Source organism: Anabrus simplex, chromosome 1 (genome assembly GCF_040414725.1).
Source record: "Anabrus simplex isolate iqAnaSimp1 chromosome 1, ASM4041472v1, whole genome shotgun sequence".
NCBI lineage: Eukaryota > Metazoa > Arthropoda > Insecta > Orthoptera > Tettigoniidae > Anabrus > Anabrus simplex.
Genome location: NC_090265.1, coordinates 1,118,502,548 through 1,118,519,242, shown reverse-complemented (window position 1 = coordinate 1,118,519,242; position 16,695 = coordinate 1,118,502,548). Strand labels below are relative to the sequence as shown.

At 36.6% G+C, this 16,695-nt stretch overlaps 1 protein-coding gene across 8 annotated transcripts in view; it reads right to left on the bottom strand.

Annotated features, from left to right (window-relative positions):
* Obsc (Obscurin) overlaps nt 1-16,695 on the bottom strand; it is a 980,481-nt gene that overhangs the window by 519,658 nt on the left and 444,128 nt on the right. For all 8 annotated transcript variants that reach the window (XM_068225413.1, XM_068225414.1, XM_067137343.2 and 5 more), the window contains one exon: nt 9,336-9,431. In XM_068225413.1, coding sequence (XP_068081514.1) covers nt 9,336-9,431 — 96 coding nt within the window. The remainder of the gene's footprint in view (nt 1-9,335; nt 9,432-16,695) is intronic.

The window sequence follows — 16,695 nt, the reverse complement described above, 5'->3', positions numbered from 1 at the left end:
AATTTATTTATTTATTTATTTATTTATTTATTTATTTATTTATTTATTTATTATAGCATTGTTGTAAACATTACAGGTTTCCCCAATTCCAGTGTTTACTACTATTTGAATATTAACAAGTAATACTGTAAATCAACGGTTTGAATTAATAACAGAACTTAACTACAAAAGAAAGAGATAGATGAAGGAGAAATAATATCAGTATGTTAGTAATAATGTTGTTGCTGTTGTTAATGTTGTCGTCGTCGTCGTTACCAGTACGTCCCATTAACTACTTCTGACCATTTTTGAAGAGATGTCAATATTATTAGTATTGGATACATTCAGTTATATCAGGACGTCATTTATCTTACAAAGATTGTAGCGCTTTATTACAGGATGTAGTAAACTGGTTTTCCAACACGCTGAAAATATCTATATCAGATGACGAAAATGATTATACTGAATCATAATTCTGTATAAAGGAAAGTTCTTATGTAAATCTGTTCAGTAGTTTTCAGTACGAAGAATGTATTTTAGAATCTACTGGGAACATAAAGGCCTATGGTATGTTAATGCTTCTCTGATTTACTATAGTCAATTTTGTTATTTATAACTTTATGAAGGAAATACATACCCTCACAATTTTTTCTATGTGACAGTCCCTGGCAAGGACAGCTTTGAGTATTAGGGCATACGATTCGTAGTAGGGATAATAACCATACCTCTTGTAATAAACATATCTGAGAAATTTTCTTTGGACTTTCTCAGTTAGATCGACACACTGTATATCATGGTGTGCGGGTTCCATTTATGAGCTTTTCTGATGATATTTTCTACATGGGTTTTAAAATTTAGGTTGTAGGTAAATGTAACTCTTAGATCACCTACCTACTTCACTAAATACGCATAGTGGTTTGACCTCGATTTTGTATGGATAGTGGGATGCTAGATTTTCGTGAAGTGAAACCCATTGTTTTACATTATTTATTAATATTTCAGGTAAGTTATTGTGTTTGGTCCACTTATTTCTTACTTTATGGTCCATTTAAAGTTTGACACAGTTGTGATTATACTTCTGCCTTATATCAGCAAACGATAAAAATCTGGACAATTTTACATCGGGAGGCCCCAAATTTGTTCTGTGTTGAGCACCGGAATAAGGGGTGAACTTGCAAGATTGGTGCATTTTATACTTTAAGACTTGAGTTCTGTTCTTGAATTAAGACCCCAGTAGTTTGAGTAGCGATTTAGAAAAAAATATACGTTGGTATCTTCATTATTAAAGCATCGTGATCCACTTTATTGAATGTTTTGAAAAAAAAAAAATATATATATATAACATCTACTTGCCCTTTATTGTCAAGTTCAGTGGATACAGATTGTGCAAAACTAATCAGGTTGGTTGCTGTAGACCTATTAGCATAAAGTCATGCTGATTTGAGCAGACGGACCAGGCATACTGAAAAATATGACAGTATATTATGCTCTCAAATATCTTTGCTGGTGATGATAAAACTACTTGTGGTCTATGATTGTTAATTTGAGTTGCACTTCCAGTTTTTTATATTGATGTTACTTTTGTATGTTTCCATTATTTTGTCGGGAAATGTATTGGTCCCAAGCATGAGATTATATATTACTGTTAATCATTTACACAGGTCCTCTCCACATACTTTAAAGATGTATGGGGCAGTTCATCAGGTCCCGCTCACTTCTTTGCTTTAAGTTTTTTGATGGCTACCACAACTAAGTTCCTGTAATTTTAGTAATGTGTCCGAATAATTTAGAAAATAATTACATTTGATCTTTTCCAGTGGAATGTGTGCTTTTGCAAACACTTCAACTGTTTTTTTAGAGAAGGGGTCTTGGAAATTTTCCAGTGTTTGCAGCTGTCCAATTGCTCCATAACTGAAGTCTGTTTTGTTTGAGATTGAGAAGGACCAGCACCAGCGAAGATCTTGCATTGCTTTGTCACATGCTTTTTGCTCGTAACATGTTTTGCTACACTGTCCTTTTCCCATACAATTTTACAATTGCAAAATTTGCAGAACACTGTCAACGAATCTGTGGCATGTAATCCTTTATTTGAACACTGTCAAACCCTATCATGGGTATTTATAGCCACGTGCCCCATAACCTTATTGGTGAATGCACAGTGGTTACAGACAGAAAGTGTAACTTGAAGCAAAGCAATGCAAAACTTCTTACAATGCTTCCATTTGAACAGTGAATTTTCTTGTGGATTTCAACATTTTGATTTGTTGTGATCCCAACAAACAAGGTTGACAATGAGAGTGTTTTATCGCATTATAGCACAATGGTTACAGTCACTTAAGGTTACTTAAGGAAAGCAATGCAAAACGTCTAGCAATACTTTCATTTCAACAGTTAATTTTCTTGTAGATTTGAGCAGTATTGTGTTATGACTAGGGCCCAGAAGTTCATGCCCTAAAAATACAGGAAATATGCATAAAATATGCTCTTAGAAGCCTGAAAATAGGCCCATAAATATGGACCATTAAACTGAAAGAATTAATGTCCTTTGGGAGTAGAAAAGATGAGTTAGTATTAAATTAATAAACTTACATCATTCCCTTGAGGTTGAAGCAGTAGTAGTCCCATTACCAATGTTGACTGATGAATTGCAGTTCACAAACATCACTTTCACAAACTTTTAATTGAAAAAACTTTGTATATTGTCTAACAAAACACTTCTGTAACGTGAAAAGGTTCAAACCCCACTGCCGGCAGCCCTCAACATGGTTTTACATGGTTTCCCATTTTCACACCCAGCAAATGCAGGGGCTGAACCTTAATTAAAACCATGGCTGCTTCCTTCCCACTCCCAGCCCTTTCCTACTACCCCATTGTCACCATAAGACCTATCTGTGTCAGTCCAACTTGTAAAAAAAAAAAAAAAAAAAGAATGTGCAAAAATTCTCTCCACATCAGAGGAGGTTACTGGGGCATATTTAAACAATGTTAACCGCTCCATAGAGAGAGGAAAGACTCTTTTGGCATGACAGATGGTTTTTCTTCGAGAATGTTTTGATAATAATCGCATATATGTTTATAACCAGGATTTTTTGAAATTACATCATTCACTTTTTCTTTCATTTCTTGTCCTATTCTACCAGAAACAGAACTTAGATTTCTTTCAATAACAGTAGGTGATTCATTTAAGGGAAATCCTACAGCTTCCAGTGACGTTATGGCTGTAGGTAAGAAAGAAAAATGGTCAGGTGTGGAAACAAGATTCTCCTCCAACTCTATGGCTGAATTGAACTGTTTCTATTGATGCAGCATCATTCAAGTCCAATGAATTAACAATCTCTTTGACATTCTATGTGCTGAGCCACATACCCCAACAAGTTAACACTGCCACAGGAGGAAGTGAGATAAAGGTGCTGTTGATCTGAACAACTGTACTTTATGAAGACAATTTTTTGTAGAGGCTACAAATTGATCTACCAGTGGGAAAGAATTGTGCATTGTCTCAGCAATGCGATGAAGAACATGTGCTAAGCAAATTATATGAATTATGTTAGGAAAAATACCTTTGAGTGTTTTTCCTGACTTTATTATGTAAGTACCTGCATCTGTAAGAAATGAAAGTAGTCTGCCGTATTTTATACCAGATGATCATTTTGGGCCGATGTCCTTTGATGTTAGGCCCCTTTAAACAACAAGCATCATCAGATGGTCATAATAATTTCAAGGAGTCCATCATACACTGAGTCACAGTTACAGTGATAGTGGCCGGCATTTCACACACTTTAAGAAGATAAATTATCGTCATTTGTTTCTTATTTAAGGCACCAACAATTATATTAAGCAATAAAATGACGCTCAGAATCAGTGCAGACAACAACATGAATTCATCTGCTAGTTCATTCTGTAAATTTGAGATTACATTATTGTAACAATGTCCTACATAAGTCATATACAATGTTCTTTCTTCAGGCACATGATGTTGTGTGTATTTGGCAAGACAACATTGTAATATGGGATTATTAATTTTCTACAAGGGAATATCAGCAGCTAAAAATGACTGACACAAGTCATAAGGAAATTATGCAACCCTACTTCCTAAATACCTTACTAGTCGCTTTTGAACAGGCTTTTTATTTGCAAGTTTTCTGGTAAAATTATCCTTATGTTTTGCTATGTTTCTGCTTAACTACTTGAAAGAGTTTCTTACTCCCTACATATTTTTCACATGCTCCACAGAAGAGTACCCTATTATCTGTAGATATTAAGTCATCTGAAAACTCTTTCTGTAAATTAGTTAACCTACCACTCGAAGCTGGTCTTATTTTCAGCATTTAAAGGACTTATAACACACATTTTATATGCGTAACTTAATGCAACCATTTCACATCACTGTTACAAATTACAGCTCTACTGCCAGTGCCCCTTGGCCAGCCAAAGCATGGAAGGATGATGAAACTGGGGATTCACTGCATGACATCATCACATCAACGTTACTCCTCTTCATGTGATGAGTTGCTTCATCGTGTGCAACATTACTGCCAATATGATCCAGATGAAAAAAGAATAAAATAAAAATCCTTAAAATGGTTAAAATATGTCACACAGGCTCTAAAATATTGACATTTATGATACATTTATCAAAATCACAAATACAGTATGTGAAGTTTGTGTATGTTGGGTATTCAGCCCAAAGGCTGGTTTGATCCTCTACAGCTCCACCAACAGCTGTCATAGATAGCCTAGGTGTCACTGAAGAGGCATACTAGGGAAATGAGAAGTAAGGTATTTTCCTGTTGCTTTCCTCACTGAGTCAGAATGCGCCATAAAATCATGTTCATATAACTGAAAAATCCACATTTCATACACATACCATAATGTATAAGAAAAACATGGAAATACGTGAACTTTCAGGCCTTAGACATGACCTTAAATCATTAAATTTCAGAATGAAAGAAAAAAAAGGAATGCTACAAGTTCTTGACTTTTTAAAAATAAATACTAATTGTCTGAAAATAGATGCTAATTTTGATAAAAATAGGCGGTAAATTTTCCAATCCCCATGTACAGGAAATAATTCCCCCTAGGTTCTACAGAGAACATTAATAATAATTATTTTATTATTATTATTATTATTATTATTATTATTATTATTATTATTATTATTATTATTATTATTATTATATTTGTTTACAACCATTTGAGACCGCGTTAAGCAACAACGACACATTACTGGAAGACATTTGAGACTGCGTTAAGCAACAATCACACATTACTGGAAGCCATTTGAGACCGCGTTAAGCAACAATCATACATTATTGGAAGCCATTTGAGACCATGTTATGCAACAATCATACATTAGTGAAAGCCTCTGGCACTGTCAATGACTGGCCTATACTTTGTTTGGTTTAAGATGTCTTCCTGATTTAATCCAGACTGCTCAAGATCCTTTCTTACCTCCCTGAACCATTTGTCGGAAACTTTAGGTCTACTGTCAAGTATTTTAAAAATCTGTTTTGTCAGCCTCTTCTCGTCCATTCTAAACAGATGTCCATAAAATTTGTGTCTTCTTTTCTTCATTGACTCAATCAGTCTTTCATGTTCTTGGTATATTTCTCCCCTTCCTTGTAACCTACACTGGCCATCCACGATTTTTGGACCCATTATCTTGCGGAGGATCTTCTTCTCAAATTTCTCGGCTTCTTTTAGTCCTGAAATTTCTGTCATTTGGAGGCATTCACTAGCATACATACACTCTGTTTTGATTACTGTACTGTAGTGTCTTAGTTTAGCTCGCCTTGAGATGGCTATCCTCTTGTACAGAACATGTGTCCTACAAAAAGTAGCGGCCGTCTTCTCCCGCCTGGTGTAGTTTGCATCTCTCTCGCTAGTTTTCAGCTGTACGATTTCTCTGAGGTACTTAGAGCTGTGAACTCTTTCTATCTTACCATGCTCTGTCTTCAAGTGACAAGGGGCTGTTTTAATATTGGTCAATAGTTTTTTTTCAAAGGAAATTTGGAGTCGTGCTTTATCTGCTTCCTGCTTTAGTATATTTATCTGCTGTGTAGCTGTATTAGTATTGCTAGACAGGATCGAGAGGTCATCTGCGAATGCAAGGCAGTTGATCTTGATGCCATTTTTTGATCCACCAATATATACTTGGTTGAGCAGTCCTTTCTTGTCCAGTTCCTTTTGCCATTCATGAATGATCTTCTCCAAAACACAGTTGAAGAGAACCAGAGATAGACCATCACCTTGTCTGACCCCTGTTTTGATTTCAACTCCTTCGAGAGTTCCCCCATGAATTTTACTTTTGAACGGGTGTCCGTTGTTCTGTTGTTTTGGCATCCACTCCAAATTCTATCAGTATGTTGAACAGCACTTCCCTGTGAACTGAAATATATGCTTTTTTTGAAGTCTACAAAGACCACTACCAAATCTTTGGAGATGTAGTTTTCCAATACTCTTTTCAGGCTCCAGATTTGCACCACACATGATCTTCCTTTTCCGAAGCCTGCTTGATATTCTCCAAGATGATGGTCTATTTGCTCCACTAGCCTTGTCTGCAGTGCTTTGGATAGTGCCTTGTATGTTACAGAGACAAGGGAAATCCCATGATAGTTGTTAGGATCTGTTCTATCACCTTTCTTACGTAAAGGATGAATCAGAGCTGTTTTTCAATCAACAGAGATTACTTCAGATTCCCAGATCTTTTCCATTTCTTGCCTTAAGTTTCAATTGTGATTTCTCCACCACTTTTCAACATCTCTGCTGTAACTTAATCTTCACCTGCGGCTTTGTTATTATTCATTTCTGCAATTATTTTACGAAGTTCTGTTTTGTTTGGCGGGACTGAATCTTTATTCATTCATTCTGGATTTTTCCTAGGCCATTTATCTTTGGGCTCTTCACAATCTAGTAAATTTTCAAAGTATTTGGCCAGGATCTTACAATTTTCATCCTTGTTTACTGCCAGTTTTCCATCTTCCCTTTGAAAACTCAAGCTTGATGGTGCTTGATACCCATTTAAGTGTTGCTTGGCAGTCCTGCAGAAAGTTCTAATACCTTTTTTCTTAAATTCTGTCTCAATACTGCGGATATACTCAGAGTTTTGGTTTCTTTTGGCTTGCTGGAGGGTCTTTGCCGCCTGTTTGCACACTGCTTTGTATGTCTCAAATTTGTAATTCATTCTGTCTGCATACCATGCTTTGTAAGTCTCTGCTCTTCTGTCAATTGCCTCGTCGCAGTCTTTGGTCCACCAGCGGTGTTTGCATGTATGTTGTAATGGCGTGATTTCCTTGGCTGCATTTGCCATGTTTTCCCGGCTATCTGCCCAGGTCTAGACTTTCCTTTCCCACAGCAGTCTTTGAAACTCGTTTCTGTTATCATGCAGCTTTTCATGGTTTACATTTATTACCCTATTTAGATGCAGTCTATTTATGTTTAATGGAAGAGGCCTGAATTTTATGCATGTCAAGAAGTGATCCATGTCTAGATTGGCTACTTTCTGAATGTCTACATTCATAATTTCTCTAGCGTTTTGTCCTGAGATGGCAACATGGTCCAACTGATATTCACCTCGGTCTTTTCATGGAGAGCACCACGTTTTCTTTTTCCTTGGAAGCCTCTTGAAGTAAATGGACATGAGTTTTAGGTCAAACATTTCACACAGTTCAATAAGCCTTTTATGATTTGTGTTTGTTCTCTTCAGAGCCGGATTTAAGCCAACTATTTTACGAAACTGTCGTTCTCTTCCGACTTGTGCACTGAAATGACCCATAAGAATTGTTACATTGTTGCTTGGAGTTTTCTGTAGTTCGCTCTCTAATTGATCTCAGAATGCTTCCACTTTCTCAAGATTTCTTCGGATGTCTTTGTTTACGGGGGTGTGTGCATTGAACAACATATCTCTTGTATGCACATTTCAATGTTAGAATGGAGAGTCTTTCAGAGGGAGAACTGAAGTCCATTACAGAGTCTGTTATTGCTGTGCCAAGTTGCTGCAGATTTCTTCCAATTTTTTGTCCAAGTTTTCCTTTGAAGATCCTGTATTTGTCTGAATCAAAGGTGTTCATGTCTGTGAAATGCATCTCTTGTAATGCTAGTATTAAGGTATTCTGCTTTTCCATCTCATCCAGAGTTAGTTTTAATTTTCCCGTCTGTAGCAGAGTTTGTACATTGATAGTTCCAATATTGTGACGCTTCTTAGTCCGTAGGCTTCTGGTGACAGTCATCGTCGTGTTTGTCATTAGTCTGTCATTAGTCTGGCTAACAGATGGCTCTGACTCCATCTTCCATACTGGTACAGGCTCCACAGAACTGAAGGCCTGTGTGCGCCGCCTGAAGCGATGGTGGATTTCTGTTGCCGGGTACCACCTGGGGTAGTTCTTTCTGAAAGCGTTTCCATCATGCAAAGTGTTACCTCAGACTAAGATTAGGGGATAGACTGCTCCGTCCATTGTTAGAACTATGGTTGAGAGCTGCAGAGCCGGTTCGTCCACCCTCTCAGCCATTGGGAAACTTCCTCTTCCGCTGTTGACGCCATTGACTGCAGTCCTTTTGCCTCAGTTGATCCACGGGTGTTTATTTGGCTAAACCTTATTCACACCTGTCCTGCACATCTACAGGACATCCCTTATCAGCCACTGGGACATGCCGTGTTGGGGTTGAGGCCCCCCACCCCAGTGTCTCATGCAAGGTTATGTCCTGCCCTTACTCAGTTCAGAGCAGAACCCCCACGCAAGCTAACTGGGCATTATACTGCAAATAGAAATATAATATAGAATGTATGTTGATTGATCATCATCATCACCACCACCACCACCACCACCACCTGTGACAAGTGAAAGATCTGAAGGTTTTTATAAACTGAAGCAAATTAAGAGCTAAGAGCTATATTGCTAACGCAAGAAATAAGTTCATAGATCTTCTGTTTTGGTTATTAGTCATGGCAACACAAGGAGCAGATTTTAATCTACTTAATGCTTTATATAATTCATCAAAGTCCCCAAGAAAGAAAATCTAGACTTTGTGTAAAAGGCTCTGTATAAAAGCAACCTTTTAAGACTTTAGAAAAAGCCATATTATAATATTTTGTGGAGGCCGCATTAATATACTTCACAATTATGTTTCTTTTTGACATCGAAACATTGAACTATTGACCAAATTATTATTAAGAAAAAGCAAACAATCATCTATACTAAGAGAGGAGGATGCTTACAGACAATTATGTTACACAGCAACATGAGGTCTACATTGAAGAAGTGGTAGGGAGTAGGAAGGGGCAGAGACAAACAAACCCAGTTTCACCACTGATCTTAAACTAAACTTGTATACAGTACTACAAGCGAGACTGTACTTACCTCAAAGTAGTCTCGGACTTGTTCATTCTCTTGTAACAGCTCCTGGGCAGCATGCTCATCTCGACAGTATGCTACGTGTTTGTCGAAGTCACGTTCCTGCACAACGACATAAGAAAAGATTGATTTATAAAACTGAAAGTTATGTAATTCAAACCTATCCGTAAGAGCACAAGAAAACATGTACTATTCAGAAAACAAGTTTTATCTGACTTGGTGTATTAGAGATTATTATACATATAAGACTGGAGTATTTCTAATAAGATTTGTAAACATGTTACTGCTTTAAAATACTTTAGAGGCTGTTTACTCTTTGAATTTCATACCAATCAATCAATTTCAATATCCTTTAATCCAGAATTAGAAAGTAACTGATTAAAAGTAATTGGATTATGTGTAACAAATAACTTTCCAGTAGTTGTTACTTTTTTCTCACAAAATTCAATTTTTACTCGTAATTTACTTCTTTGAATAAATTTGCGATAGTTACATTCTAGAAATTTATATACATTGCAAGGAAGTAGAAACTGGAAACAATTGTGATTAAGATAACTTTTTCCATTCACCTACAGCAGAATCAGTAGCTTTATCACTGCTGGATGAGGTGCTTTCTTACCTCTTCAGTACTCCCAGTACTTATCATGGAATATCCATCACTGCTGGACATATTCTTAAAATTAAACACATTTATTCCTTCAAGTATCCCTGTAGAGCATTTTTTTTAGCAAATGCAAAGATTTATTTTCCCTGAAAAGGTTGAAGCTTAGAGATGAACATTTTAAGACCCAATTATTTTGTAAAGTAGGTAATGGTAAATGGCAAAAAGTCACTAACTAATATATAAATATTATGAGAAAAACTTATTATGAAAGTTCCAAGATAACATGTTTGGTCTCACTTACTGCCCCTCTGCTAAAGAAAACCACAAAATGAAGTACTGTATTTTTGTTTTCCTTGCAAACTTTTATTCCTTTGAAAAAAAAAAAAAAGTAGACAGTGATTTCCTCAAGACTGGGATTCTCTAATGTAATTGTAATTTGTAAGTGTAATTGAGTAAAATATTTCTCAGGTTACTGTAATTCAACCCAGTAACTTTTATCTTGTGCTTTTCCCATCACTGCTTAAATATCACACTTGTAATAAATTTAACCATTTTGTAGCTTGTTTATTTAGCACTAGCTAACCCTGGCCACGCTTCTCTGTGGCACAGTCTGATATGAAATGAATGGATACCTAAGTAAATAAATGTATTCTAGTGAACATGAGATCAATCGCACTTTTGAACATCCGAATAAAATTATTGTTGTCAAGTAACAACTCAACAATGTGCCTTCTGATTCCAGTTGAGATTTGGCAGCGTGTATTCAATTGGTCATTTTCATCTCCAATGAAATATATTTTGAGAAATTTGTGATTATTGCTGGGAAAAGGAAACAAAGACTAATGATCTGTGGTAAAATTGTCTCTGAATTTTAAAGGTTGGCATAAAACGTTAGTGCTGAATGAAGTAATCTGAAAACAGCAATTGTAATTTCTTGTGTTTTTGAGGAAATGTTTTGGATCATCAGCAATTCCTTTTAACAATATTTTCAGGTTCTTTTTACTGCTCAAGTTCAGGTAGCTTCACTTCTCTGTTCATGCAACACATTCCTGGGGTTTCTCATTTAAATTTCATTGCTGTGCAGTGCAGACAAACTTTGTCCATTTTTCCAATTTGAACGAATTTACATGAGGTATTGTACTGAATATCCGGTTGGTATGAAAAGGCAATTCAGCAACATGAAGCTCAATCATTCAGATATTGCAACTGCATACATCTTTGCTGTTGATCTAATTGTTTTTGGCATTGTTGAGATGATTGTGCTGCACTTCTTTTTCTTCTTCTCGATTCAACTCGTAAGATTTCAAGTCTTTCTTCCAGCTGATCTGCCGATTCTTCTGCTCGCCTTTGAGAACTTCTGACTCTAACATGTTTATTGTTGTCTAAACGTTGTTGATCAGTGCAGTTTGATATCCACTGAAGTTTTGTGATTGCGTGTTGAGAACGGCTGCCTATATTCGAATGTGGGCGAGGCATTACAGATGTTTATAGACATGATACTGCATAGGCTTTTGGGCTTATGCCGTGTCAACAAAATACGGTGAAATACCTTACGTTTCGCAGAGAACTGTGCTCTGCGTCATCAGAAGAAATCTCGGATGTCCACCAGAAAGGCTTCTTAACAGCAAAGATGCAGTTGCAATATCTGAATGATTGAGCGTCATGTTACTGAATTGCCTTTTCATACCAACTGGATATTCAGTACAATACCTCATGTAAATTCGTTCAAATTGGAAAAATGGACAAAGTTTGTCCGCACTGCAGAGCAATGAAAGAAGATAAGATAAGACAATGAAAGATAAGAAGCCTTTGTGGTGGACAGTCAAGATTTCTTCTGATGACGCAGAGCACAGTTCTCTGCGAAACGTAAAGAATTTCACCTTATTTTCTTGACACGGCATAATCCCCAAAGCCTATACTGTATCATGTCTATAAGTACGGGCCGTGAAAACATTGATGGCAACATTACAGATGATTAATGAATGTGGTAGTAAGACTTAAGACTAAAGGCTGCCATACTAGTTCTGAATTACCTATGAATAATGTAGTTTGTAATGCTCATGTTAACAGTTCATGCATGTGCATGGGTGTGTATTTCAGCAGCTACACAGCTCAAAAAGAGAAATTTGGTCACATTTTGTATATGTTCATACCTCCATGATATGCATTGATATTGAAATGAAACAAACCACCTTCTTTGCAATAATTAAGAACTGGAATGAAAAGTATTCTTCGTTCACTCAATACATGATGTCACTGCACAATGTGTCATATAAAAAGTGATCTTTGGTCATGCACCAATATGGCTTTGTGGTAATTAATCATCTTAATAAGGAATATTGTCACTCTTTTCATGGATAACAGCTTTACAACACCGCCTCATGCTTCTTACAATGTGCCCAGTTGAACCAGACGTTCTCACTCTTCCAAAAGGGCGTCTTCATGGGCTTGTAGTGTTTGGGGTGGGGGATTTCTCACTTAGATGCATTGTTCCAATTGGCTCCAGATATGTTTGATCATATTCAAGTCAGGACTTCTGGATGACCACTCCATTTGTTGCATGTGGAGCTCTTGCAGGAGTCTCGTAATGATGTTGGCATCATGCGCTGTAGCACGTTCATGCATGAATACTGCATTTTCACTAAGTTGCCTCGAGTGAGGAATCATGTGGCACTAAGATCTCATCAATGTACCACTGAATAGTTAGGGATCCACTGTGAATGATCAGGAGATCAGTTTTCATGTCATCATAACATATCTATCTCTATAAGCAAAAGTAGATTGTACAGCGTCGGATGAAATAACTCACCAAGTCTTCTGCAGACTTACAAATGACCATATGAATGATTTCATGTGAAACAGGATTCATCTGAGACAGCACAAGATGCCAGTGCCTTAGCTGCAAGCACAGATATTCTAAGCAAACTGCAGTCTTCTGTCATGATGTCATCTATCCAGTGCAGGAACTTGAGCTGGTTGCTGGGATCTGATATTTGGTCTCTCAAAACTTGTTTTGTAACTTGGTGGTTTAGGATGTTGTTGTTTGAGTCATCAGTCCTTAGACTGGTTTGATGCAGCTCTGCATTTAGGATACTGGCAGTGATTACAGGGTGCGAGGAGGTGCAGTCCCCCCTGCTGAAATTTGTGGAGTAAAAAATAAATTTTTAAATCCATTTTATCCACCTGAAACTATGAATTATAAAAAGAAAGGAAATAGTATAAACCCTGTTGTCTTTTCAGCTAATTATTTCCTTTAATTCCTCTTATTAAGGAAAATACTTAGCGGAAATACGCACAAAATGCCGTTCATTGTAGCTAACCGAATTGTACAGTGTCACAGCAAGTAGTGGAGACCCACGGAACAATGTGTAGCATGTTCTGTGATGAACGGTAGCAGGGGTACATCTTTGCCAAGGTCACGTGCTTGCCGCGCACATTAGTCAGTCTGGCAGTCTCACTCAGTCAATGTGTCTGTTCAATTCTATCCAGTGTCTGTTATTTTGTTAGTGTTCTGTCAAATACTAAATTACTTTTTAATTGTATAATTATGCTGTACTTCTATTTAATTGCAATACATGCGTAACTATTGTTCCTTTGGTGAAAGTTTTATTGTATAGCACTATTATTACCACACTTAAGTTGATAGAATGTCAACCTTTACATCTTTATTGAAATTTGCTCAAACAGCATCAAAAACTTATCATTTTACAACTATTTATTTTCAATTTTGATGTATACCCCCTCCCCCACCATATCCCTCAGACCAGGTAGTTATTGTTGTCTACACATTTTTGTGTGCCCCCACATCTAATTCCCAATTGCCAATACTGGTTTAGGAGAGTTTGTAGATGTCAAAAGATAAGAATAGAAGTATGGCATGATTATACAATTAAAAAGTAATTTAGTATTTGACAAAACACTAACACAGTAATAGACACTAGACAGAACTGAACAAACACATTGATGGAGTGAGACTGCCAGACTGACGAATGAGCATGGCAAGCGGGTGACCTTGGCAAAGTGTACCAGAGTTTGTAGATGCGCAAAACGATTCTGCCCTGGAGATATTTCCCTTTGGCGGCCTATGTCAGGATGCCTGGCAACACTTCCAGTCTCCTGGAGACGTTTCCATAGGTACCAAATCATATTCTGAACAACCCCTACCATTCTGGCGACGTATCTCTGCAAGTAGCCTTCTTGACACTGTGTAAACGCACAAGTGGATTTGATCAATTACAACTGCTTTCCCCACTGCCTACCTCAGTCTGGATGATCAGCCATGACTTGTGAACACTGCACTCCACACAGGACAACCTTTGCATACTTTTTCAATTGAAGTATTCATACTTTTCAACTGACAATGACAACTCCCAAATGCTGGACGACAGTGGAGTCCTCCATTTTGTAAACATTGTCATAATAGTCCAATTACCATCCTACTAATTCCTCTTTTGAACAGTGTACAGTATATTGTCTATTTGAAATTATTCCTGCAGCATTTGCAGGTATTTGTGATTACAAAGAGTACCTAATGGCATGCAGTTACTCGATAACATAATGTGTTAATATTTAGAAATCAAATTGTTTTAAATCTGGGTGAAATCAATTAAATGTTTTAAGGCCCGTAACTATGGTTCTAAAATATGTAAATGGAACCTTTAAGCACTCTAACGGCAAGTCTGTGTTTGAAGGCTTTAGCAAATTCAAACCATGTACAAAAGTCAGCAAGAGATTTAGGGATGGTCCCTATGTCGCCCATCATTCAACGAATCACAGACAGTGATACAAAATAGTATGTATCTTGAAAGAAATCAAAAGCTGGCTTGTAGATTAAGCTTCCCAGATATCCCCATTTTTCACGAACAGTCCCCAAATTTCCCTTTTTGTCACCAGAGAAAATCTGTCCATAGAATGTCCCCAGATTTAATCTCTTGTCCCAAGAAATCCCTGGATTTTCAGGGTTCATTATTACTATGACTTTATATAAACATTTTGACATTTTAACTTGTTATTTTTATAAAAATACATGAGTAGCCTAGTATTATGGTTTTGCTTTAGTGTGTTCTGGTTGTGATCTGTTTAGTCTACTCCTTGCATTCATGTAATCATGAGCAATGTGATTTTAGTATAAAGTGAAAAGTAGGTAGTTCTGCAGGATGCAACTTGCATTTAGTTTGCGGCACTTTACAGTGTCTGTAACCACGTGGTACACCTGCATAGTGATCATATTTGAATAGTTCATAAAGTCTGAAAATGTCTAAAAAATGATTCAGTGTTGAAGGAGTTTTCTTTTCTCAATTGAGATGAACTTTATGCCAATCAACTTTTAGTGCCATGAATTGTGGGAAAACCTCTATTGTAGAAAACATGGGAACAGAAAAGCATGAAAATGCTTTCAGTCATGAAAGTGGTAGCATGAAGTAAGTAAATAATTTCTGTAATATGTACCAGTACTGGTAAGTAAAATTAATATTTTTAGAATGTCAGCAGAATGAGTATTTTCATCCTTTAAAATGTGTATGAAACAATGTTACCAAATACAAAGTAACATACAGTACAATGCAAAGAATGTTTTTCTTTATTTGTGTTTATATCAGTCCCTGGAAGTTGTAAAAAAAAATTATGATAACCTTACTAGAGATGAGATTTTTAGCAACCTTGACTTCCTCAAGTTAAATATTCTGTTGTTGACAAGATGGCTGAGAAGGAAGTTGCTTGCTTGAGCGATATGCTCAGCAGTAAGAGTGAAATTCAAAGCTTACTTGATGTTTTAGGCTCTGATTTCAGCAGTGATAATGAAGAAGTTAGTGATCCTATGCATGTTATATCGAATGATTCAAGCGAGAGTGAAAGTGATTTTAGTGAAAATTTTGAGCAACCTGTACAATGGAACTGGGTGCCTAGACCAAATTCTCCAATTATTCACAACTTTTCTGGAGCAAGTGGAGTGAATCCTGGTAGTGGTATATGTAAAAATGTAAGAAGAGATTTCATTTTCCGGAAGTACTTAGATGACAACATTGTACAGTTCATAGCAGACAAAACTAATAGGTATGCCAGTGCTGATCCCAACTTTTCTCAGACGAACTCGAATGAAATATGTGTATATATTGCTCTTTGTATTCTAATGGGACTGGTACAAAAACCAACAATTTATAGTTACTGATGCAAAGATGTAAGTGTTGATACACCCTATTTTAGAACTATCATGCCTCATGGTAGATTTCTCGAACTGAGCAAATATTTACATGTGGCTAACAATGAGGTAGCTGATACTTCTGATCCTCTTAGAAAGTGGTGCCCGGTTATGGAAATTATTTAAACCAAATTTAGAACATTGTGCACACCAGGCAGGAACATTTCATTAGATGAATCACTGATTAAATGTAGAGTTCACCTTCATTTCATTCAGTAGAACAAATCTAAGCAAGCACAGTTTGGTGTAAAGTTTCATAAACTGTCAGACTCAAAGAATGGTTACATACATTCCTTCAAAATTTATGTAGGTAGAGAAAGTCAATGATATGCCAGCTAGCAGCAAGAGAGTGATAAATATGACGTCACATTGTAATTTCTCAATAATATAAAACAGGTCCCATAATATTACGTGCAGTCGATCACCCACTATACTGTTTTAACCGAAAGCTTACAACACCAAGGTTGGATACTAAAAAGTTGGCAGATGGGTTAACTGGATTCAAACTGATTTCTGGACATAACTGCATATAGATGCTTCAAATATTCTTCAGTGACTTTGTTATT